Source organism: Balaenoptera musculus, chromosome X (assembly GCF_009873245.2).
Source record: "Balaenoptera musculus isolate JJ_BM4_2016_0621 chromosome X, mBalMus1.pri.v3, whole genome shotgun sequence".
Taxonomy (NCBI): Eukaryota; Metazoa; Chordata; class Mammalia; order Artiodactyla; family Balaenopteridae; genus Balaenoptera; species Balaenoptera musculus.
The window spans coordinates 42,882,220-42,909,927 of record NC_045806.1 but is presented as its reverse complement, the minus strand read 5'-3'; the positions used below and the strand labels follow the sequence as shown (position 1 = coordinate 42,909,927).

Genomic DNA, 27,708 nt, shown 5'->3' with positions numbered 1-27,708 from the left:
GGTATCTGCAGACCCCCACCGTACAAAATCAATGTAGAAATAGAAGTAGAGGGGATAGGTTTGACAATGTCGCTGAGAGGGTTGTCCATATAAAGAAAATAGCCCTCTGCTCCGTTACTTGCTCTTCATTCCTTCCTTCTCAAATTTATACATAAAAGGGACTGACAAGAAGACTGGTAAATGTAATGGGTAGGGAGACCCTGCTCTAAAATGCACATTCCATACCAGAGTATTGAGAAACCCTCTGGCTAGCAAGATCCTGTGTAACTACTTGTGCTTATTATTTTAGAAGCAGCATTTCTCCAGTTCTTCTATATTGAGTCTGCATTGGTTTCTCTCTATTAATCTCCAAAAGGAAGTTGGGGACAAAAGATTAGCAACTATTCTTTGGCAGGGAAAAAACTTCAAGAGAGGAAATACCAAGTAGGAGATTCTTCTTGGATTCATGGGAATAGTGTGATGTCATGAACAACAACAACAAAAAACAACAGTTAAACACACACACACACACACACACATATATATAATCTAGGAATTGCTCTTAAGGAAACACTTGTACCTGTGCACACCAATGTATGTATGCTATTCACTGCAGCACTGGAAACAATGAAAGAGCCCAGTAATGGGGGAATAGCATAAGGAAAGAAGTAGACTGATGTGTACTAAAATAGAAAAATCTCCCAAACTTACTATGTGATAAAAGCAAGTTACAAAATAATAAGTAGATTTTTTTAAAAAATTAAAGTGTGTGTCTCTGTGTTAACTGGATAGAAAAAGAAGTGAAAGGGTCATAACTGAGTTATTTTGAAGGGTTATCTCTGGAGTGGGAAGTAGTGAGCGGACTTTCACATTTTATATACATGTGTATTGTTTGAATCTTTAACAGTGAGGTGTATTTATGTGTTATATAAGTGTTTCTAAAAAGAAAAATAATGATAATGCAGCTAGAAGAGTAGAGAAGAGACATTGCAAAGGGAAGACTTCCATTCTGAGAGGCAGACCACTGGGGTATTTAGAAACAAAGCAGGTGACAGTTTCTGTAGAACACTAGGAGGAAAGCACCAAGAGGAAGATGACTTACTGAATTTTTACATGAAAGTCAATGGGAGGACTTCCCTGGTGGCTCAGTGGTTAAGAATCCTCCTGCCAATGCAGGGGACACAGGTTCCATCCCTGGTCTGGGAAGATCCCACATGCCGTGGAGCAACTAAGCCCATGCACCACAACTACTGAGCCTGTGCTCTAGAGCCCGCATGCCACAACTACTGAGCCCACGTGCCGCAACTGCTGAAGCCCACGTGCCTAGAGCCCGTGCTCCGCAACAAGAGAAGCCACCACAATGAGAAGCCCGCGCACCGCAACGAAGACCCAACGCAGCCATAAATAAATAAATAAATAAGTAAGTAAGTAAGTAAGTAAGTAAATAAATAAATAAATAAATAAATAAATAAATAAATAAAGTCTTTGTGATCAGACCCATTGTCCAGCAGTGAGAAGATACAGATTCCAACCCTAGCTCCATAACTCACTAATTGTGTCACCCTGGGCAACTGCCTTAACCTCTGTAGGTTTCAGGTTCCCCATCTGTAAAAATGAGGGCATATCAGCATGTATGATTTTTACGGTCCTTTCCCGCTCTCATACTCTATAATTTTAGCAATGATTATTTGTGGGTCATTCGTACATTGTGTTGAATGACTTCTGAGAAGACATTAGCTTTGAGGAATTCCAAATGGTATTTTGATTGCATAGTTATCACAGAATACCCTTCTGGCAAGATCAATAAATGGTACTACCAATCCTTAGAAAAGTTAAGATTCAGCTGAGCAGTGAAGTAGAGCACAACCTGGGACCCAACACTTCCGGTCTGTGCCTAACTAGAGCTATACCAACATGGCCACGGTACCTCTGGAGTACCTGCTAGCCACAGACCCCGGAAACACCCAGCACACACTCCTGAAACATCACAGCAACCCTCTCCTCTACCACATAATGCCTTAAATTGGAACAAGGTGAGGTTCATAATAATCCACTCAGGATTTATTAGAGGCCAAACGCCCTCTAATTTTTTTCTCCCTTTGAGAGGGGACCAAAGTGGTCTCACTAATTAGAAAATAAATGGGGAGCTTCCAGATTCAGCTCTGGCAAGTAAAAAGCTCAGAAGTTGTCTTGCTGTACACTTGAAACTAATACAACATTATAAATGAACTATACTTCAATTAAAAAAACAAATTAAAAAAGTTGTTGCTCCCATTCGTACAGCAAGAAAAAGCTAGACAAACTGAAAAATCAATAACTTTTCTTGGACCCACCGGAGAATTGCTGCAAGGGAAACTCTGACCCCCAAATCTGAAGAGACAGGCTTATCCAAAAAGACACAGAGAGATCTGCTTACCTGGAGTAGAAACCGCTAGAACCATAACTGGTAGGGCTACTTAAATGGCAACTTTGACGAATTGCTGAAGGCTGTGTGTGGACTTGTGTGAGAGTAAGGAACTCCTGAGCCTGTACTTCGGTGGGTTTTATCTCCAGGAACCCTACCAGGTTCTCAAAGTGAAGAGCTAAGAAACATGTCCTCCTAGCTCTGAGGAGGAGAAGTGAAGAGGTATCACTGTGAAATAGGCCAGACCTGTCTCTGTAACAAAGGCCTATGCTCCAGGGGAAAATACTTTGCCTGAGCCTTATCCCAGTTGGGGGAAGGGCATTCTTCCCTCTCCAGCCCCAACCCGACCCTTTTAGTCTCACCTAAGGGAAAAAAGCAAAGTCAGTAGGGGTCTGGGCTTCCTGGAAATGGGCTGGGAATGCTGAGGTCAGAGACAGGAGTAGGGGGCAGGGAGAACAAAAAGCTATACCACCGGATTACACTTTGTGAAGGTCAAAGACACAAGACACAGGTCCAACAGACACTGCAATTTAATCAGAAGATTATAAAATAACCTGCTCCCCCATACCATACAACCATACCAATGGGGCTCCCATATCTTAATAACAGTGGATTACAGCTGCAAGACACAGAATCTCTTTCAAGGAATTGTACTTAAGGAAACTCAAAATCAAGAGGGGAGACAAAAACAAGGACACTACAGGAATTTAACCCCTGGCACCAATAATTACACCAAACATTAAACAAAGCCCAACTCCTAGCCAGTTTAACATAAATCCTAACACAAGGGAATTAAACTAGAAACCAGTAACAGAAAAATAGCTGGAAAATGACCAAATACCTGGAAATTAAGCAACATACTTCCAAATAACCCATGGGTCAAAGAAGTCTGAAGACAAATTTTAAAACATTTTGAAGTAAATGAAAATGAAAATACAACATAACAAAATTTGTGGGATACAGCAAAAAGCAGTACTTAGAAATTTATAATATTAAATGTATATATTAGAAAAGAAGAAAGAGCTAAAATCAAAAGATCTAAACATCACCAAAGAAGACATACAGATGGCAAATAGCAAATGAAAAGATGCTCAACATCATTTGTCATTAGGGTAATGCAAATTAACAACAAGATCCCACTACACACCTATTAGAATCGCTAAAACCTAAAACACTGACAATACCAATTGCTCAGAAGGATGTGGAATTACAGGAACTCTCATTCATTGCTGGTGGGAATACAAAGTGGTACAGCCACTTTAGAAGACAGTTGGGCAATTTCTTATAAAACCAAACATAGTCTTACCATATAATCCAGAAATTGCATCTATATATTTACCCAACTGACTTGAAAACTTACGCCCACAGGAAAACCTACACACAGATGTTTATAGCAGCTTTAGTCGTAATTGCCAAAAGTTGGAAGAAACCAAGATGTCCTATAGTAGGTAGGTGAATGAATAGACAAACTGTGGTATAGCTGGACAATGGAATATTATTTAGGGATGAAAAGGAATGAGCTATCAATCCACACAAAGACATGGAAGAACCTTAAATGCATACTGCTAAGTGAAGGAAGCCAATTTGAAAAGTCTATGTACTGTATGGTTCCATTTATAAAGACATTCTGGAAAAGACAAATTTATAAAGATGAAAACAGATCAATGGTTGCCAGGGGCTCAGAAGAAAGGACGCTGAATAGGTAAGACACAGGGGATTTCTTAGGGCAGTGAAACTATTCTGCATGATACTGTAATAGTGGATACAGGTCACTATGCATTGGCCAAAATCTATAGAGATTTACAGCACAAAGAGTGAACCTTGGGCTTCCCTGGTGGCGCAGTGGTTGAGAATCTGCGTGCTAATGCAGGGGACACGGGTTCGAGCCCTGGTCTGGGAAGATTCCACATGCCGCGGAGCAACTAGGCCCGTGAGCCACAACTACTGAGCCTGCGCATCTGGAGCCTGTGCTCCGCAACAAGAGAGGCAGCGATAGTGAGAGGCCCGCGCACCGTGATGAAGAGTGGCCCCCGCTTGCCGCAACTAGAGAAAGCCCTCGCACAGAAACGAAGACCCAACACAGCCAAAAATAAATAAATAAATAAATAAATAAATAAATAAATTTATTAAAAAAAAAAGAGTGAACCTTAATGTATGCAAATAAAAAAAAATCCCAGGATGGAATGCAGAATGTGGCAAAAGAATCCAATTATATTACAAATTTGTGAAACAGCCTCACTAAAGGGGTAAAGGAAAAAGATGCTGACCCAAGTAACTGGAAATGAGTGGAGTTTGTAAGACTAAAGGCAAAAGAATTTTGTATAAGCACTTTACTGGAGTTGATAAAGTAGTTTCCCACGGAGGGTACGGGTTAACAATTTGAAACCATGCACGTACACTGGAAATGAACAGTTAAATATTGGATGGTGAATGGTGGGAGCCACATTTCTCACTACCTGGAGGGGCAGGTTACAGACACGCAAGGGGAGGAGGCAAGAATGATCCATGTGGTAACGGATTACAATTAGCTTAATATAGAGGCAGACAGTTACATACAGATAATCTATTTACAGATATGTGTAAATACGTGGGTCAGTACACACATATATTTATATTTCCTTACTGAGAGGGCCTAGAAGCAACAACGCCCCAATAGAAAAAAGCACACCTCGTGCCCAGATCTTGGTTTCTAATACCAATCTCCGCTGAAAGGAACTAGGGCTCCTTGGAGAAACGGCTGATTCTAGGACTGAGGCAGGAAATATATAACATGGGCCTGGAGCATATTGTAGTACCAGAAAGTAAATAAGTGCTCAAGAAACCTGCACAGTGACAGGGGTATGTCAAAGGGAGACAGAGCCAATTGAAAGAGCTCCAAATGCAAAGTTAGAAAAATTGGAATAAAATAAAGTAATAATGGATTATAGCCCAAAGTATTAAACAGATGAGTCCCTACTGATATAAATAAGTGATTGAATAAATAACTGAGAGAGAATAGAGAAATCTCCGATGAAGAACAATTCCAAATAGTGTCTGTAGATACTTCACCCTCCAGGAGGTAGAGAATAACTTCCTTAATCTTAAGTGTCAGCTACGCAGTGACTTCCTTCCAAAGAACACATTATGGAAAGGATGAAAAAAGAGTAACTTCACAGTGGAGAAAACTGACAAACACTACCTCAGCCAGGTGATCAAGGTGAACATCAGCAGTGATAAGTCATATTGATGGTATATACCTTTGATATGATGTGGTAAGAATGACACTTTACCTCTAGTCTTCTTCCCCCAAGCCCCAGTCCAATTATGAGAAAAACATCAAACAAATCCCAACTTAGCAACATTCTACAAATACCTGGCCAATAATCTTCAAAACTGTCAAGGTCACCAAATACAAAGAAAGTCTAAGAAACCATCACAGCCAAGAGGAGCCCGAGGAGACATGACGACTAAATGTAATGCGGTGTCTTGGATGGGACATTAGGTAAAAACTCAGTAGACCTGAATAAAACATATACTTAAGACAAAAATATAAATATATAAATGGGGGAGAGATTAGAGGGCATACATTCTGAAATCTGACCAGGTATTTTCCCATTAAGGAACCTAAAGGAAGCCTTTAAAGCCTGTGGACCATCATCATAGGCCTAATTTTATGGGGTCAGCATATTAAAACAGGTGAGGTTTATGGCCCCACAGAGCTTTTGATAAGGGCTACTTTTTCTTTTTTTCAAGCTCAAAAAGCAGCGATAACAATTGCCATTCTCCTAGGCTAAGCGTTATACGGAAGTTTGAATATTATGAGGGTGATGGTTCCCAAATTCCCTTTCCTTCTCCTCCTGGCACCATCCACACAAATGAGTCAGTTTGGGAGAGCCTAACTGAGATGATGAAGGGAGGATTCTCCATGAGCTGAAGCCCAAGGTGTTTTCTGTTTCTCTCTGAAGGAATACTATGATCTCTTTTTACAGCGGGGCAGAACAAACAGAACTGTTTCACAGCTTCCATGGTGGATTTCATGTACCGTCATGTTTTTCATTTTAAAAGTTTTTCCCTTCCCTGGGACATCAGGAGGTTATGCTGAGGCTGGCAGGGGTGGTCTGGGCACGTTCTCACACGTGAGGGGGAAATGGCCTGCTCATACTGCACCTGGGCTTTGAAGTCATCTGTGACTCTTCTGGTTTATTCTCCATGTCTAATTGGTCCTATTGATCCCCACTCTGAAACTTCTCCAGAACTTATTCTTTCCCCCTCTCCATTTCCTGCTGCCTTAATTCAGGCCTTTGCTCTTTTGCCTAGATTGTTCAAAAATAACAGTTTAACTGGTCTTCCAGTCTCCAGCATACTCTTCCCCTGAATCCATCTTCCAGATTGCCATAAATTCTCTAAAACACCAATCTGATCACATCATTCCTCTGCTTTTCAATCATTTGGTGACTCCTTGGTTACAAGATAAGGTCCAAAAGCGCAGACAATCTGGACCCCACCTAGATTTCTAACTAGATCTCCCAACCTATATCCTGCTCCAACTGTCACCATCCCCACCCTTGGAGTCTCAGGCCTCAGACACACAGACTCTGTTTCTTGAGCAGAAGACGCTCTCTCATGCTGCTGTGTGCCTTTACCTGTGCTGCTCTCTCTGCCAGGAATGTCTCCTCATTCTACAGTCAGGGAGTAGCAGCAAGGCATGCTAGGTAGAAAGACAAGGAAGCGAGGGGGAAAAGAGAATCGAAGAACATCACCAAAACAACACAGTTCGTATCTGGGTGTTCCAGAAATGAATGAATTGCTGAATTGCTGACCAGGAGTTCCAGGCTGTGGAGGCAGGCAAGTGAGAACAGATGGACTATGAGAATAGCTCTGAAATTTTTCCTGTTACTCAAACCCTTTTTCTATTTGCCTCCTTCTCCCCTTCTTTCAGATCTCTGTGTTTATGTTTCTTCTAATTTACAGACTACTATAACACTACCTCAGATGCATTTAACCATGCCATGCATAATTTATTTATTCATTACTCATAAATCAATCCCTCCAGCCATCTGGAAAACAAGGACCACTTCTACTGCCTTTCAAGCTCCTTTTAACTAATCTTTTTAGTACGTGCCATTGTGCTTGGTACAAAATGTAATATTTTATGCACAGTTTCACCACCAAATATCAAGGACTTTATGACCTTTTTTTTCTGTTGCTGTTGTTGTGTTCACTAGGAAATCCCATGTGAAAACATTAAATAAAATAAGAACAATTAAAAAGCAAAGCAAGAAAATTATATCACTACGGAGTATTGTAAGTGGACTGATTTTTGTGTGTGGCTCATGGAAAACAGCCTCATTATTATATGGTCAGACCTTGGAAACCACAAGTAGTAATTTTCCTGTAAAGGCTAGTGAAAAGTGGTGAAGGACTACTCACGTAAAACTATATTCCACAGTCATAAGCAATGTCAAAATCTTGTCTGCCTCAGTTTTCTAGTTTATTAAATAGGAATAATGGATACTTGCCCCAATCACCTACCGAGAGCAACGTGAACACAGAAAACCTACTTTGGTCATACAGATGCCATATGAAATCACTTTTCATTAGAAGCAATGATGGTAACTAAGCTAAACCACTCTGGTTTAGCCAGAAGGCTTAAGTAGAGGTAGCCAGTTCAAGCTAATGGATACCCTAACTGACCACTTCACTAGAGCCAGTAATTGGTATGACTGACTCACTATGGTTGTAAGTACTCATAAATGGACATGATACACACATGTCCCTTTTATATTAGTAGGCAAATAGGAAAACCCACTAAATACCAAACCATGAATACCTTTCTTTTATGAACTTTCAATTCAGGGGTTCTCTTCTACTGTCATGGCCCTGAGGTACTTTTACCAGGCAAATTTCTTGTTATCCTTTTGAACCTGTGGTTTTCTTACCTGTATATTCATCCCAAGTTGGGCACCTCCCCTCAGAGGAGCCTTCCCTGACCTTTCCAACTACTGTGGTGTTCCCCAGTTATCATCTATTGTCATTCAGTTTATTTCCATCCTCGTACTTATCACAATGTGTAATTAACTAGGGAATCTGCTTATTTACCCAACTAGATCTAAATTCCAGATCAGCTTGGATCTTATCTATGTTAATCCTGCCACTGTATTCCCAGTGCCTATAGCAGTACCTGGTTCATACCAGGTGCTTGAAAAGTATTTGTTGAATGAGTATGTGAAGGAGTTTTGTCCTCGCAGTGACAATAAGGTTAATTCAAACTTCTTAGCATGACATTCAGGCCCCAATTTACTTATTTGGGCTTATATTCTGCCTTTTTATACCTCTGTATATTATGCCTGTTGCTACCTCTGTAAAAGCTTGCTTTCTGCCTCAAATGCTCTTCCTCCTACCAAATAACTTACCTTTCAAGGCCCTTCTCAAACATACCTTTTCTGTGAAATTTTTTCCAATCCTACACACACACACACACAGAATGCGTCCTCTGCTAAGTCCTTATAATATAGGGTTATAATAGACATAATAATGATGATGATTATGATAGCTAACATTTTATTGAGCATTAACTCTATGCCGGGTACATAAGCACTTTATATGTTATTATCTCATTTAATTCTGAAAACAACTCTTAAGAGGTAGGTACTATCATAAGTACTTATGTGTCTGTTAGGCTAGCTAGAATCAACTTCATGAAGGCAGGGATGGTGCCTTAAAGCCTTGCTAATTCCCAGAACCTAGCAAAGTATCTGTAATGTCATAGGCCCTTAATACAAATTTGCTAAATAATGAATTCTGATAGTAGTTTCTTGTCCCCTGATTTCACTTTGAGAATGGCAATCCCAATCACTTAAAGAACCAGACAATAAAGTATATAAATTTAATCTTAAAGTGATACAGTCCTTTCTAATTACAACAAGAAACTCAGAAGTCATAAAAGAAAAGGGTTATATACCTAGCTATACAAAAATTTTAAAATATTTGTAGATTAAAAAAACAAAGTTAACAAAGGCAAACCAGAAATAGAAAATATACATATTCAACCTACATTAGACAAAAGATTAATAGTAATAATATAAAGGGCTCTTATAAAAAAATAAGAAAAGATAATCAGCCCATTAGAAAAACAGGAACATCATATGAACAGGAAACTTCCAGAAAAAGAAATTTTTTTTGGCCACACCGTGCAGCTTGTGGGATTTTAGTTCCCTGACCAGGGATTGAACTCGAGCCCTCCGCAGTGACAGTGCAAAGTCCTAACCACTGGACCACCAGGGAATTCCCCAGAAAAAGAAATTTAAATGGTTAATAAACATGAAAATATGCTCAAGCTCATTAATTTTAAAAAGTGAAAATTAAAACAATAATAGGGATGTATTTATTTATTTATCATATTGCAAAGATGAAAAAAGAATTATAATATTTAGCACCAGCAAGGCTGGTGAAAGGGGAAATAAGCACTCTTACACGCTCATGCTACAGAAATGCTCTCATACACTTAAAAGATACACACACACACACACACACACACACACACATGCACACGGTTGTCCATTGTGGCACTGTTCGTAATAGCAAGAGATTGGAAGCAATTGAAATGTGCATCAATAGAAGCTTGGTTAAGTAAACTATGGTACAGCTATACCATGAAATTGTATGCAGCCAATGAAGAGAATGATGTTACTACATAACCAAATAACAGATAAGGGGAATTCTCATTTTATAAATATATTCCAGATAATAAGAAAACAATTATAAAAAGGGGAAAGGATTTGAACAGACACTTCATCGAAGAGGATATAAGGTTGGCAAATTAAGCACATGAAATGATGTTCAACATCATAAACCATTAGGGAAATGAAATTAAAACCATGATGAGATAACACTACATAGCTGTTAGAATGGTTAAAATTAAAATTACTGAAAATGCTAAGAGCAGAACAAGTGGAAGAACTACCATACATGGCTAGTTCAGATGCAAAATGGTACAGCCACTCTGGAAAATGGTTTGGCAGTTACTTACAAAGTTCAGCATACATTTATCACACAACCCAGTGATCCCACTCCGGGGTATACAACTCAGCAAGAGAAAGGAATGAACAACTTAAATGAATCTCCAAGGCATTAAGCTCGGTGAATGAAGTCAGTCTCAGAAGTTGAAACTATGTGACTCCATGTATATGACATTCTCAAAAAGGAAAAACTATGGGACAGAGAACAAATCAGTGGTTACCAGGGCTTGGGGGTGGGGGAGGTCTGACTGCAAAGGGTAATAAGAAGGAATTCTTTGGGGATGTTGAACTGTTCTGTATCCTGTCGGTGGTGGTTATTACAAGTATCTATGCATGTGTTAAAATTCACAGGACTGTGTGCCAGGAGATAAATAAATGTTATTGTATGTACATTGGAAATAATTTTTAAAAAGATAAATTGTCATCAGCAGTAATGATACCTTCTATTTCTCCATCTAAGGGAGGAACATCATCTCTCATGGAGAAATCCATAGCTGTCCCTGGTATGTCCATCAAGTCCTCATCACTGGAGCTGCTCTGGAAGCTATTGAAACTCCCCTGTTGAAAGCCTCTGTTATCCATGGCTCCTGCACAGAAAAAAAAAACAGGAGGCTTATTACAATGACTTCCAAGCCCCTTACCACTTATTCTTTTTTTATTGTGGTAAATACACATAACATAAAATTTACCATTTAAACCGTTTTAAACTGGCAATTCAGTAGCATTTAGCACATTTACAATGATGTGCAATCATCACTATCCATTTCCAGAAATTTTTCATCATCTCAAACAGAAACTCACTACCCAGTAAACGTAACTTCCCATCTCCCTCCCACCCCAGACCCTTATAACCTCTATTCTCTTTCTGTGTCTGTGATTTGCTGATTCTGGATATTTCATATAAATGTAATCATATAAGATGTGGGCTTTTGTGTCTGGATTCTTTCACGTCTCATAATTTTTTCAAGGCTCATCCATGCTGTAGCATGTATCAGTACTACATTCCTTTTTAGAACTGAATAATACCCATTGTATGGATATACCACATTTTATTTACCCATTTATCAGTTGATGGACATTTGGGTAGTTTTCACCTTTTGGGTTACCACTTATTCGTATGTCCTCTTTCGTGCTCTTATTTTGACAGTATAGACATACAAACTACTTAGCACAGTCAGTTACCCTCCAGATATAACATACCGCTACCCTTACCATGTAGTTGATATTGGTTTTTTGAGAACCATTGCAAATAAGCAAATCAAATGAGGACATGCATACAAAACTCATGGGAGTTCACAAGTAAATAAAAACTTGAAATAAAAACTAGACAGCAGTATTGAGAAATGTGCTAGCCATCTGGGAGTGGAAAAATATTATTTTATGCCTCTGGCTCTCCCAGAGTTCTTAACGCAATATAGATGCACAGAAATACTGGGAAAAAGAGGCATACTGTGCTGTTCAATGTTGTTCTCTGCTCAAGAATTTAATATTAAAGATGAAACACTTTCCACATCCCAAGTGGGAATCTTCAGATCATAAAATTTTATTCAAAAAAATCTTAGTATATTGATCTTCTTTTAAAAAAAAACAAACAGCATTACAGCCAACTTTATCTAGCCCTGCAGCTCCCCACCCCAGTTTTTGATGAAATCTTCATCAAGTTTCATAGTCAACAAAGTTCTATTCGATTAGGCAAATAATACTCTTTTTTAAAAATTTCATTCATTCATTCATTCATTTTATTTTTGGCTGCGTTGGGTCTTCGTTGCTGTGTGCAGGCTTTCTCTAGTTGCAGCGAGCGGGGGCGCCTCTTTGTTGTGGTGCGCGGGCTTCTCATTGCGGTGGCTTCTCTTGTTGTGGAGCATGGGCTTCAGGTGCGTGGGCTTCAGTAGTTGTGGCAAGCAGGCCCGGTAGTTGTGGCTCACGGGCTCTAGAGCACAGGCTCAGTAGTTGTGGCGCACAGGCTTAGTTGCTCCACGGCACATGGGATCTTCCCGGACCAGGGCTTGAACCCGTGTCCCCTGCATTGGCAGGCGGATTCTTAACCACTGCGCCACCAGGGAAGCCCTAAATAATACTCTTTTAAGAAACTTCTTACTCTGGGTTATCAGAATTATGTGTGAGAATGTGGTGAAGACCAAATACTTTAAATTAAACTTTAGGGGGACTTCCCTGGTGGTCCAGTGGTTAAGACTCTGTGCTCCCAATGCAGGGGGCCCGGGTTTGATCCCTGGTCGCGGAACTAAGATCCCACATACTGCAACTGGAGAGCCTGTGCGCCACAACTAGAGAAGCCCGTGCACTGCAACGATAACCCTGCACAGCCATAGTTAATTAATTAATTAATTAAAAATTAATTAATTAAATGTTAGGCCTAAAAAATTGCAATCACAGCAGTTAAATTAAATATTTTAAACACTGAGCATAAAGGAGAAAGAACCAACATTTACCAGGACTTCAATTAATTTTCAGGCCCTGCGCCATGTGCTTAAAGTGAACTCTTTCACTTAATTTTTCCAGCGTTCCTAAGCTGTGGCATTAGCACTCCTAGTGCAGATGAGGAAACCAAAGCTCAGAGAGACTAAGTAACTTGCCCAGTTAGTGTTTTTAAAACACGGTAAGCTCCAAATCATGTGTTCAATTTCACAACATCTCACTTATGATAAAGAGGTCAGCCTGATGGAGAAGGTCAGCATGAGTGACATTTATGAACCACCTATTATGTATGAAGCATTGTGGGATAGTGGGACAGATACAGAAATGATGCTGGGTAGGCCAGATGAGATGAAGATTGAGAGGCAAAGACTTGGGAGTTATCAACATCAAGGTGATGACTGAAATCAAGAGAACAGATATTCCAAGGGAAATTTGCCATTCACTTATGGATAAGGATGAATATAAATAAAAGAAACACATTCTCAACAACCTTCTTTAGTATACACCAATAGCTTGAACTCTGTGCAGACATGAATCTCAACAACAGGTTCTCCAGGAACATTACCATGCTTCCATGGTGACATAATGGTCAGGTGGAGAAGGTAGGGTCATTTACCCAGAGGTACTAATAATTTAGAAAATTATCTATCATAAAACCATTCCCTCAGCTACAAAATCTCTAACCTTCCTATGTGGATCAAATGTTTCCTAGGATACTAAGAATCCATGCTTTGCATCTTCAGCCCAGCTCCCTCGCTGCCAGTCAATCCTTCATCCTCACTAGACTTCCTCCTGCTCTATCCTGCTTCCTTCACGCCCCTTCTCTGAGCACACCTGCAAAAATGCATTTACACGAATTCCTCTGAATTATGATTCTAAGCAAGAAGGTGACAAAAGCGGCCTCTGCCGCCGCTTCCGAGTCTAACCTGACTACCGCAGGATCCTTAGCAGGTTTTTCCTATTACCAACGACACATAGGAAATTCTGAATCTCTCAGTCTTCCCTCCTGTCATCCAGGAAGAAGCGTCTTTAATCTTTATTTAAGAAAAAAATTAGTCTCTCTACTTTGCTCTCGATCTGACTGAGATAACACATCCTTACCTGCCTTACTCTGAGTTACTTTATCTTATCCTTTAAGGAAATCTACTATCTCTAGCCCTCATCTCTATCTCAAGCTCCAGTCCTTAATTCCCAAGAATTCCATTTGACACTTCTGTTGCTTCCTCAAGCTCAACAGGATGAAAATGAAAAACAAGCAGAAATAACATTAGCCTAAACACAAATAACAAAATCCAAACAAGGCATGTTTCCTGCCCTCACCCCTCACATCAACTTTCCCTTTTAAATATAGGTGGCATCAGAGTCAATAGTTACACTTAATATTTGTCTAACTCTGGGATTTACTACGTTCAACAAACCTATAAAAGCAGTCTCAAAAGTAGGTATTCCAGGTTTCTAGAAATCTTAACAGAAAACGAGCACCATTTTAGCTGATGAGAAGAACTTGAGAGATTTTCTTTCTGTTTAAATTCATCCAACGCCCGTGAATTCCAGTGACTAGCACTGAAAGTAGGCAAGAAAATTTGCAAAACGATGCAGAATCCTTTCCCTCTCTCTTCACTGGTTATGTGCTTCATTCAGGAAATGATTTAAAATACACAGTTCCAGCAACTCTACATTAGCCACACAAATCATAGGAAGAAGAAGTATGGGGAGTCCAAAAATAATTTATATTTGGCTTTGGAATATGTCCTGTAGTCATATTTTCAGAAGGTGTACCTATTGTTCTGGGAATTCATTAAAACAAAATAATGACGCTACAAGATGAAGACTCAACAAAGGAGAAGCTGGAAATCTCTTCCGTTTCCCCATTAGGACCTTACAAACTCCTTCCTGCAACCCACTGACACAGAACAATCCAGCTAAATTGAGCTGCCTCATTTCAAACATTTCATGGAACAGCTATCTGGTTCAGTGTTTGGGTTATAAAGTGCTTCTTTAATAAGTACATAGAAATAAAGGGTCAACAAAAGAAAATTAGAAGCAGCAAGCAGATCAAGCAAAACATGCAACAAACTGGAGTTCAACAAAGAAAAAAAACATAATCAGTAAAACTCAAAGTGATATTTTGCCCGTGGATAATCCATTCTGGTAGTCTTTGGTTTTATTTTGCAGATATAAAAAAGTTCCAGACAAAAAGTTAAAGCAGCAGAATAATGAGGAAATAGTTTAAAGTTCCTCAAAGTTGAGATTTGATCCTGCATTTAGTTGAACTCCAAGCCTATTGCTCTTTCCATAACACTCTGGGGCTTCCCTATGACATGTCAGTCCAGAGAATGGCACATCTGGAATAAATCAAACCTCTAGATGGTCACAAGCCTGAGGTCAGCCAGAATTTAGGGTAGACCAGGAACAAAGTAACAGGATTTGATTTATTATCCCAACTAGTGGACTACTATAGGGCTTGTCATACAGTGAAGGGTTATGGGGGGAGGGCAAACAGGGGAAAATGTTTGGTTGATATCTGCATTACACAGCTGACACTTTCAGTGCCTTTTATCACCTTCTTGCTTAAAATCATAAGCTGGTTCCCCATTGCCTTTTGGGTCAAGTTTACATTTCTTTGTATGGTATTCAGAGCCCTATCAAATCTAGATCCCATCTACCCAGACAGACTTATCTCCTGCCATAGATTTGCTATACTCCACATAGGCCATGTACTTTTACACCTCCATACCTTTGCTCAGGCCATATATTCTCTCTGAAATCCCATCCAGCCCCCATCCTCTTTTTGGCCTGGTGAAATTCCCTTCAATCCATCTAGGGCCAGCTCAAACAGGCTTTCCCTCAACACCCCCTTTGTTCAGACATCTATGCTGATTGCATAATCTCTTCCACTTGAGTCTTGTGACTACACCATATCCTTCTCATTTTTGTGGTCTCATTTTGTGGTCTCATTTTTGTGTGAGCTTTTATTTATATGGGTTCTATCTATAGATATTTACTGAATTAGAAATCAAAACCCAGAAATATTCAAAATGAATATTTGTTAATGTAGTTGTTGTGGAACAACAACTCTAGTGTTGCTCCAGAGAAGGTATTCAATAAATGCTTATTGAGGAGGATTCTAGTTGGGGAGGAATGGTTAATAGCCAGTCAACATATTTATATAGCCAATACTCAATAAATCTATGCCTTGCACTATGAGGGTAGAGGATTAAGGATACAAAAAACGTTTGTTACCCTGTCACTGCTTTCAAGGAATTTATGATCTAGTTGGGGAGGAAACTTCCACATAATGTAATTATACAACAGCTAAGTGTTAAACTGTTAGAATAAAAGTGAAATTGGCATTTAGAAAATGGAAGGGAGATTGTAAGCTAGAGAAGGCTTCATGGAGGAAAGAAGGTATTCGAGGACCAGGAAGCAACATGGCCAAAGGCTTGAGATGAGAATGAGGCTGGCATCTGTGCTTGACTAGAGGACGGGGTAGCTGTATGTGAGCAAATGGTTGGGAAGCCAATGGAGTCACTGTAGTTTTTGAGGAGCAACATGATAAAAACATAGTTTTAGGAGGTAAGTGTGGCCGCAGTAGACTGGAAGAGAGGATGAAAAGGCTAGGAAGGCAGTTCACCACTTCCAGTTTCAATGTAGGTCATTTAGGATGGAGGAAGAAGGGGGAAAAGGGGAGGAGGAGGAGTGCATGTTCCCAACAGTTGTACTGAAAGAGCCAGGTGGGGATGGGGTGGGATGGTGCTAATTTGTGGTATGGCATACTAGCATCTTGTTTAACTAGTGACAGCAACACATGTTGGTACAAACAAATTAATACCTCCATCTCAACTAGCCCATTTGGCAAAAGCAAATGTATAAACCAATGGGCAGGCTGATACACATGACCCTTCAAATAAAAATATAAAGTATATCACATATTCCAATGCTAACAAGCACAAAGAAGCAATAAACTTTTCTATTTCTTATTTTGGTTCAAGAACGATAACTGTTGACCTGCACATGGCATTCCGTGTACGTAACATATGCCAGATACCACAAATGTGGAAAAGGGAGGATGCAAAAGGAAAACAGAGTAAGAGAGGCATTATACAACCTACCAAGATACGAGTATTGTCTTATCATTTAAAAGAAAGAACATTAAGTCAATCCTAAGTATAACATTGAAGGTGATAAGAACTGGCACATACATAAAATCACCCTTTTTCTACCCACTATACTTTGAGCTACTTGAGGACAGGGTGCCTTAAATCTGTGTTCCTAAGTGCCTGACACAAAGAGAGAGCTCAGTAAATAATCTAGTTTATACTCCAATTCCAGTTTTAGTTACTTTATTTTGAGATGCGGAAATGAAATGCAAATCATGGACAGTAGTCTCTGAGGTGCCTTATTTCAGAGGTTTGGGCCCATCCTTAGCCCAAGGCACACCTTCTCTACCTGTCAAAATTTCAAGTAAAAAGTCCCAGGAGGAAATAACAGTGCTTCTTCTCACAGTGTGGTCTTCATCTGGGAGTCATCCTCACAGACAAGTAGGGGTTATGAGAAAAAACAGAACTCAGAGCAGGCAGTACGAGAACAGCAGTTCTCAAACTTTTTGGTCTCAGGATCCCTTTAGTCTTCAAAATTATTGAGGGACCTAAAGAGCTTTTATTTATATGGGTTCTATCTACAGATATTTACTGAATTAGAAATCAAAACCCAGAAATATTCAAAATGAATATTTGTTAATGTATTTAAATATAATAATACTCATCCCATTATATGTTAACATTAACTTTGGGGAAAAAAATCTACATTTTCCAAAAAAAAATTAGTGAGAGGCATTTTGCAAATCTTTTTTTAAATTTTTTATTCTTACTTTTATTTATTTATTTATTTATTGGCCTCACCACGCTGCTTGCGAGATCTTAGTTACCTGACCAGGGTTCGAACCTGGGCCCCCTGCAGTGGAAGCTCAAGAGTCCTAACCACTGGACACCAGAGAATTCCCACAAATTTTTTCAATGTCTGCCTTAAGAGGACACATATTCCATTAGCCACCAGAGCAATGACATCAGCACCTGTCATACAGCCTCTAGAAAACTCCACTGCATATTCATGAGAAAATGACAATGAAAAAGGCAAAGAAAGTCTTAATACTAATATGAAAATAGTTTTGACTTTGCAGACCCCGTGAAAGGGTCTCAGGAAGCACAGACCACTCTTTGAGAATTGTTAAAGGAGAGAAAGAACACAGAATGGAGAAACCATACTTGGGCAACACTCATGACTGGTAAGAAGGAGGAAGAGGACAAACCAGTCAGATGAGACCATGTTGACAGATGAAGGAAGTGGAAGTGAAGCAAACCACAAACTAATATTTCCTATAAATATTTTTCCAAAGGAGAAATAGCCTTGATATATAAAGAGATTGTTCAAATCATTAAAATTGAATCCCAACAGATGAAAGGGCAAAAGATATTGGTAAGTAGATAATTTATTAAAGAAAAGGGGGAAAGGGGTTTTAAAAATTCAGTGAAATTAAAATTGAAACAATAATATGCTATTGTCCCTTAGCATTTCTTCGGTTTTATCTCAGAGATTCTTTCTCTCTTTTTTTTTTTTTTTGGCCGTGCCACATAGATCGCGGGATCTTAGTTCCCCGACCAGGGATCGAACCCAGGCCCCTGAAGTGAAAGTGCCAAGTCCTAACCACTAGACCACCAGGGAATTCCCTCAGAGATTCTTCAAATATGATAACACTCTGATAGAAAGGCTTTCAAGAGTGACAAATAAGATGGCTAGAGAAGCACCCTGAAGTTCAAGGACAAGAGCCTGCCAGGCCTGACAAAGACACCACTCATATTTTACAGATCACTTTCACTTTGGAATATATGAGTAAAACACCAAAATAAACTTTAAGAAACTGAAATATAGCATTACATTGAAAGATTTGCCTACTATAAATAAGGAGAGTTTATTCCAAGAACACAAGACTGATATCACAAGGGAAATTGTCAACATCATTTATCAGACTAACAGATAAAATTTTAAAAGCCATAATTATCTCAACAGATGTCAAGAACAGATTTTTAAAATTTATATTTATTCCAGATTAAAATATTTTAAAAATATTCCAGGTGGAAAATTTGTTTCTTGACATGATACAGAAAATTTAAATTAAAACCAAGAAGCAAAATCTCATTCCCCTTAATACAGGAAGATAATGATGCCTCCTCTTGCCTATTATATTTAACATGGTAAAAGAAAACTTTAAGAGGAAAAAAGTGAAGAATGCATATAGGAAAGGAAGAAATATATTTTGATGTTTGGATTGCATGAATACATATCTATACAACTCTAAGAATATTAACTAAAAATAACTAAAGGTAATAAATGAATTCAGAAATTATAAGGCAAACAGACAAAAAACAACTGCATTCCCATGTACTATCATAGAACTAGAAAATACAATAATTTATTTATGACAGAGACATACACTTGAAACACAATATTACTGTAAAATTTATAAAATCCAAGTAGGAGGAAAAAAAGAATGACATAAATCAACAAAGAAGTATCATGCTCTTGGATAGAAAGTCTAAATATAGCAAGAACAAAACAGACACTAATCTGAATTGTATTACAACTATATATTAATCTAGAGTCCCTATGGCATCCTTTAGATAACTTGAAAGATTGATAGTGAACTTCACCTGGAAGAATAAGTAGGCAAGGATACTAGTGTATATATTTTCTTAAGTAAATATGGCAAACATAACCTGTCAGATTTTAATCTTCTACAAAGAAACAATCATCAAAACCTTATGGCACTGGATTAAGAATAGAGATTCTAGCAGTGGACACACACTATTTTAAGAACTTAATAGCTGATAAACCAGAAGCAACAAAACTATAAGGAAAGAATCAACCACTTTTTAGTAAATAGTTGAGGGACTGCTAGATATCAAAATGGAAAACATCACGATGAAGAGTAGCCCCCGCCTGCCGCAACTAGAGAAAGCCCTCGCACAGAAACAAAGACCCAACACAGCCACAAATAAATAATAAATAAATAATAAATTTTTTTAAAAAAAGGAAAACAATGTACAATTACAACATATACCACATTGTGATAAATTCCAAATGGGTTTTTTTTGGGTTGATTTTAAAAATAACACAGAATAGTATATTCATTCCAGATGTGGTGAACAGGCAAAGTTATTTCTGACCATGGACAGATACAAAATGGATTAATTAATATGTACTAAAATAAATAACTTTTTGCATCAGGGAATGTATGCAATAAAATGAAGTGAAAAGAACAGAGGAACAAATCTGTGTCATCATTGATAAAGGTAATAAAAAAGGTGGATGCACATATTCAAGTAAAGATTAAAGGAGGATTTCTGGTTTCTGGCCAAGCATGTAATAAGGAGCCTGGAAGTTCTCATTCCCATCCTCACAATGAGAAAAAATTGAACAAACTGAAAATCAACAACTCTCCTTAGATCCATCAGAGAACTCAGATTACAGGACAAACTACTGTCCCCAAACTTAGGGAGACAGACAGGCAGATATAGAGAATCATAGCTTACACTGTGGAACCCTCTTTGAGAACCAGTGCCAGGGTAGGAGAACCTAAACTGTAATTGAAGAATAGCTAGAGGCTTAGTGTGGACAAATTTGAGAGTTAAGAACTCCAAAAGGCCCAGTGAAGACCAGAGAAAAATCCCCTCGTGCTTCCAGTAGGGGCAGGAAAATGAACAGGGCATTCTCTTCTTTTTAACAAGGCTGGCCCTCAAGAGAAACTATTTTACCAACGCCTAACCAACTTAGCGGAAAGGAAAACTGAAGTCTAGTTCCCTCCAGCCTTCCTGTCTCACGTAAAGGAGAAAAAAACAAAAGAAAATAAAACTGAGAAGCACTTGTGAAGTTCACAACCAAGGGGACACAGGATTAATAAAAGACTGAAACCTAATCATAGGACTATAGAACACATCCCTTCCTCCATGCCTTACTAACACATCAACAGGGCTCATGAATAACAATAGGAGAATACAACTATAAGAACTGCAAAATCCAAATACATATGAGAGACAAAAACAAAGACATTAGAGAAAATTTTAGCCTCTGACACATACAGATACAGCAAACAGTAAACATATCGTAACCCCCATCCAGATAAACATAAAATCTCACACTAAAGGCCTATTTACTTTAGTTACTTTTACCCAGTATATCATTGTCCAGCTTTCAAAAAAAATTCCAAGGCATATTAAAAGACCAGGAGAAAAAAAAAAACACAGCATGTAGAGACAGAGCAAGCATCAGAACCAGAGTCAGATGTGGAAGGAATGTTGGAATTTTCAGAACAGCAATTTAAAATAACTATGATTAATATGCTAAGGGCCTTGGAAAAGGTGGACAACATGCAAGAACAGATGGCTACTAAAGGAAAAAATCAAAAGGAAATACTAGAAATGAAAAATGCTGTAAAAAAAAAAGGTGAAGAATGCCTTTGATAGATGCATCAATAGACTGAACACAGCAGAGGAAAAGGATCAGCAAGCTTGAAGAAATGTCAATAGAAACTTCTAAAACTGAAATGCCAAGAGAAAAGAAGAATGAAAAAAGTGAAAAGAATATCAAGAGCTGTGGGACAATTACAAAAGGTGTAACATACGCATAACAGGAATAACAAGAAGGAAAGCTGCAAAAGAAATATTTGAAGCAATAATAATGAAGCAATAATGAAGCAATAAAAACCACAGGTCCAGAAGCTCAGAGAACATGAAAGAGGATAAATATATACATACATACATACTACAACTAGGCATATAATACCCAAACTGCAGAAAATCAAAGACAAAGTCCTGAAAGTAGCCAGAGGAAAAAACACCTTACCTATAGAAGAGCAAAGATAAGAAATACATCAGACTTCTCTTCAGAAACCATGCAATCAAGAAGAGAGAAGAGTGAAAAATATGAAGTATTGAAAAGAACCACCAATCAAGAATTCTGAATCCAGAGAAATTATCCTTCAAAACTGAATGAGAAATAAAGACTTTTCTCAGAAAAGCAAAAATTGAGGGAATTTGTCAGCAGTAGACCTGCCTTGCAGGAAATGTTAAAAGATATTCTTCAGAAAAAAGAAAAACGATAGAAGTCAGAAACTCATATCTATGTAAAGAAAGGAAGAGTGCGGGCTTCCCTGGTGGCGCAGTGGTTGAGAATCTGCCTGCCAATGCAGGGGACACGGGTTCGAGTCCTGGTCTGGGAAGATCCCACATGCCGTGGAGCAACTAGGCCCATGAGCCACAACTACTGAGCCTGCGCGTCTGGAGCCTGTGCTCTGCAACAAGAGAGGCCGCGACAGTGAGAGGCCTGCACACCACGATGAAGAGTGGCCCCCACTCGCCGCGACTAGAGAAAGCCCTTGCACAGAAACGAAGACCCAACACAGCCAAAAATAAATAAATAAATAAACAAATTAAAAAAAATAAAAGAAAGGAAGCGTGGTAGAGAAAGAATAAATTAAAGTAAAATAAAATACTTTTTAATTCTTAATTGATCTACAGACAACAGTTTGTGCAAAATAATAACAGCAACAACATTCAGTGATGATATCTTATGGATAAGTGAAATGAAAGACAGGAATGTTATAAGGGACAGAGGGAGGAAGTAGGAATACTCTGAAAATAAGGTACTTGCATTATTACTCATGAAGTAGAATTGTGTTATTTGAAAGGAGACTTAGATTAGTTGTAAATGTATATTGCAAACATAAGGGCAACCACTAAAAAAAGTAAAAAGATAAAAAGGAAAGGAAAGAAGTATGATTAATATGCTAAGAAAGGAGGAAAAATGGACTCATACAAAATGGTCAATTAAAACTAGAAGGCAAAGAAAGAGTGGAAGATAAAATAAGAAAACAACAAGGGCAACAAATAGGAAACAGTAACAAATATGGCAGATAATGTGGACTCAACATATCAGTAATCACTTTAAACAATAATAGTCTATTAAATATACCAATTAAAAGGCAGAGACTGCCATAGTGGATAAAAATACAACACCCAACTATGTTGTCTATAAGAAACCATGCTAACACTAATTAAAAGGAAGCTAGAGTAGCTATATTAATTTCAGAAAAAGCTAACTTCAGAGCAAGGCAAATTATCAGGGATAAAGAGGTATATTACAAAATGATAAAGGGGTCAATTCTCTAAGAAGCCATAGGAATCCTTAATGTGTATGTGCCTAACAACAGAGCATAAAAATACATGAGGCGAAAACTGACAGAATGGCAAAGAGAAATAGATGAACCCACCATTATAGTTGGAGACTTCAACAGCCCTCTACTGGAAATGGACAGATGCAGAACCAGAAAATCAGTAAACACATAGCTGAACTAAATAGCATCAACCAACTGAATCAAGTTGGCAAATATAGAATCCTTCATCTAACAGCAGCAGCAGAATACACTTTCTTTTTTTTTACACTTTCTTCTTAAGCTCACATGGATCATTCACAAAGACAGATGACATTCTGGGCCCTGAAATACACCTGAACAATTAAAAAAAAAAACAGAAATCATGCAAAGTTTGCTCTCAGATCGTAATGGAATTAAACTAGAAATCAACAACAGAAAGGTAGCTGGAAAAACCGAAAATACTTAGAGATTAAAGGACACACTTCTAAATAACACATGGGTCAAAGAATAAGTCACAAGAGAAATTAACAAACATTTTGAAGTAAATGAAAATTTAAAATCAAAATTTGTGAGAAGCAGCAAAACCAGCGCTTAGAGATAAATTTATAGCATTCAATGCATATATTAGAAAAGAAGAAAGGTCTAAAGTCAACCCTCTAAGTTTCCACCTTAGGAAACTAGGAAAAGAAGGGCAAATTAATCCCAAAGTAAGCACAAGAAAATAAATAATAAAAATCAGAGCAGAAATCAATGAAACTGAAGACAGGAAATCAATAAAATAAATCAACAAAACCAAGAGTTGGTTCTTTTAACAGATCAATAAAATTAGTAAACCTCTAGCCAGGTTAACTAAGAAAAAGAGAGAGAAGATACAAATTAATAATGTCAAAAAAGAAACAGGAACCATCACTATTCATCTTATGGACATTAAAAAGATAATAAAGGAATATTGTTAGAAAATCTATGCTCACAAATTTGATAACCTAGATGAAATGGACTAATACCTTGAAAAATACAATCTACCAAAACTCACACAAAGAGAAATAGATCAGTGAATATGCTTATATCTATTAAATAAGTTGAATCACTAATAACCTTCCAAAACAGAAAGCACCAGACCCAGATGGAATCACTAGTGAATGCTACCAAACACTTAAAGAAGAAATTATATCAATTCTCCACAATCTCTTTCAAAAACAGAAGCAGAGAGAATACTCCCTAACTCATTTTATGAGACTAGCATTATCTTAATACCAAAACAAGACAAAGACAAGAATAGAAAACTACAATATCTCTCATGAGCACAGTTGCAAAAAGCCTCAACAAAATATTAGCAGATCGAATCCAACAATGTATAAAAAGAGTTATATGCCATAACCAAGTATGATTTATTTCAGGCATGCAAGGCAGGTCCACCATTAAAAAAATCAATTAGTATAATGCATTACATCAACAAGGCTAAAGAAGAAAAATCGTAAGAACATATCAATCGATGCAAAAAAAAAAGCATTTGACAAAAATCCAACATCCATTCATGATAAAATCTCTCAGCAAACCAGGAATGAAGGGAAACTTCCTCAACTAGAGCTAACATTTTAAACTTAATGGTAAGAATCTAGATGCTTTCCTGCTAAGACCAGGAATAAGACAAGGATGTCTGTGCTCACCACTCCTATTCAGCATCATACTAGAAGTCCCAACTAATGCAATAACAATTAGAGGAAACAAAAGGTATACAGTTTGGGAAGGAAGCAATAAAACTGTCTTTGTTCACAGACGACATGATTGTCTACATAGAAAAAAACTCCTGGAACTGATGAGCAACTCTAGCAAGGTTGCAGGATACAAAGTTAATATACAAAAGTCAACTACTTTCTTGTATATCAGCAATGAACAACTGGAATTTCAAATTAAAAGCACAATGCCATTAGAGCTGTAAAATGTGCTGCTGTGGGGAGGACCAAATGAACCAGAAATCATTACTCCTTCTAGCCTGGAAAATCTCCAACATTAGTTTACACCATAGGAAACGATCTTTTTTGCCTGTATCATGAACAGCCACTCTGGGGTAGTTGAAAGAGTTTATAATAAAGCTTTTCAATTGGAGATTGTGGCTATAGAGATACTCATCAGAGAACTATAACAACGTTAGTGATTCCCAGAAAGTCATCGGGCTTGGAGGGCAGGAAGCCTCTCCACGATGCATGTCATCTAGGAATAGATCATGTCATGAAGTCTCTTTCTACACCACTCTTATAGAGAACCTGGCAGTGTTTTCCTAAACAGATGCCCTAGTATCAAAAGCTCAACTCATGGAGTGAGATGTAAACCCCTAGCATAGTAGGAAAATACACATAAAGGACTGGAGAGAAGGAAAGAGTTCAGGACTGGTTGTCAGGAAACCCGGTCCCGACTGTGTCCCTTCCTCCTCTGCCTCTCTAAATATCAGTTTTCACATTTGTAAAATGTGACGATCAAGCTGCTCCCTCACCCCACCCACCAAGGATTATAAACTCTTTGAGGGCAGTGCTAAGTCTTAGCTCCAGAATCACACATCTAGGTTTGGCCAAGAATAAAACTGTAAAATAAAAAAAAACTAAACACAGTGCCATTTACATTAGCATCAAAAATATGAAATAATTAGGTATAAATCTAATAAAACGTGTACAAGATCCTAATCAAAATACCAGAAAGTTATTTTGTGGATATCAACAAACTGATTCTAAAGTTTATATGGAAGGGCAAAAAAGTCAGAATACCTCACACAATATTGAAGGAGAAGAACAAAGTCGGAGCACTGACATTACCCACCTTCAAGACTTATTAAAAAGCTACAGTAATTAAGACAATGTGGTATTGGTGAAAGAATAGACAAGTTGATCAATAAAACAGCCTAGAGAGCCCAGAAATAAACCCACACAAACAGAGTCAACTGATCTTTGACAAAGAACAAGAGGCAATTCAATGGAGAAAGGACAGTCTTTTCAACAAACGGTACTGGAACTGGACATCTACATGCAAAAGAGAAAATGAATCTAGACACAGATCTGCAACTTTCACAAAAATTAACTCAAAATGGATCATAGACCTAAATGTAAAATGCAAAACTATAAAACTCCTGCAAGAAAACCTAGGTGACACCTAGGTGACCTTGGGTTTGGAGATAACGTTTTAGCTACAACACCAAAAGTATGATCTATGAAAGAAAAAAGTTGATAAATTGGACTTTATTAAAATTAAAAACTTCTGCTCTGCAAAAGCCACTGCTAAAAGAATGAAAAAAACAAGGCACATATGGGAGAAAATATTTGCAAAAGACACACCTGATAAGGGACTGGTACCCAAAACATACAAATAACTCTTTAAAAAGTTTTTTTTTCTTTTGGCCACGCTGCGCAGCTTATGGGATCTTAGTTCCCCGGCCAGATATTGAACCTGGGCTCTCAGCAGTGAGAGTGCGGAGTCCTAACCACTGGACCACCAGGGAATTCCCAAGAACTCTTAAAATTCAATAAGAAAACAAACAATGCAATTAAAAAATGGGCAAAAGATCTGAACCTAACTAAAGAAAATATACAGATGGTAAATAAGCATATGAAAAGATTTTCAACATCAGGTTAAAATGGCTAAAATCCAAAATATTGACACCAAATGCTGAGGAGGATGTGGAGCAACAGGAACTCTCATTCATCGTTGGTGGGAATGCAAAATGGTACACTCACTTTGGAAGGCCTACAATTTCTTACAAAACTAAACATACTCTTACTATACAATTCAGCAATCACGCTCCTTGGTATTTACCCAAATGATTTGAAAATTTACATCCACACAAAAACCTGCACGCAGATGCTTATAGCAGCTTTACTCATAAATGCCAAAACTGGGAAAAACCAAGATGTTCTTCAGTAGGTGAATGAATAGACAAACCATAGTCCATCCAGACAATGGAATATTATTCAGTGATAAAAATAAATGAGCTATCAAGCCACGAAAAGATATGGAGGCATTCTAAAAGAAGTAAAAGAAGCCATTCTGAAAAGGCTACATACTGTATGATTCCAACTGTATGACATTCTGGAAAAGGCAAAACTGTGGAGATAGTAAAATGATCAGTGTTTGCCAGGGGTGTGGGAGGAGGGAGTAATGAACAGGCGAGCACGGAGGATTTTTAGGGCAATGAAGATACCCTGTATGATATTCTAATAGTGGATACATGTCATTATACATTTGTCCAAACCCATGGAATATAAAACACAAAGAGGGAACCCTAATATAAACTATGGACTCTAGTTAATAATAATGTATCAATATTGGCCCACCAATTGTAACAAGTATACTATATTAACTGCAAGATGTTAGTAATAGAGGAAACTGGGGTGGGGGGAGTATATGATAACTCTCTGTACTTTCTACTCAATTTTTCTGTAAACCTAAAACTGCTCAAAAAAAAAAGTCTATTAAGTTAAAAAAAATCAAAGGAGACTAAAAGGGCAGTTTACACATAAGGAAATGTTGACTCTTAAAAATCATCCTGTGGAACACAGAAATCTGTATTAAAGTTATTTAAGCCAATGGTTCTCCAAGCGCACCGTGCATCAGAATCCCCTGGAGGGCTTATTACACAGACTGCTGGGCCGCCTACCCGAGCCCGCCCTGGATTTTCTGATTCCCTAAGTCTGAGGTGG

At 38.1% G+C, this 27,708-nt stretch overlaps 1 protein-coding gene and 1 non-coding gene across 6 annotated transcripts in view; both read right to left on the bottom strand.

Moving 5' to 3' along the window:
- The window catches only part of CLCN5 (chloride voltage-gated channel 5), a 153,448-nt gene that overhangs the window by 35,635 nt on the left and 90,105 nt on the right, over window positions 1–27,708 (bottom strand). For all 5 annotated transcript variants that reach the window (XR_005018361.1, XR_005018362.1, XM_036840165.1 and 2 more), the window contains one exon: window positions 10,821–10,967. Coding sequence is in view for 3 of the 5 variants with exons in the window: in XM_036840165.1 (XP_036696060.1) it covers window positions 10,821–10,967 (147 nt within the window). In the remaining 2 variants the exon portion in view is untranslated. The remainder of the gene's footprint in view (window positions 1–10,820; window positions 10,968–27,708) is intronic.
- TRNAD-GUC lies at window positions 9,574–9,646 on the bottom strand. The gene has a single exon. It is a non-coding gene; the product is annotated as a tRNA-Asp (tRNA).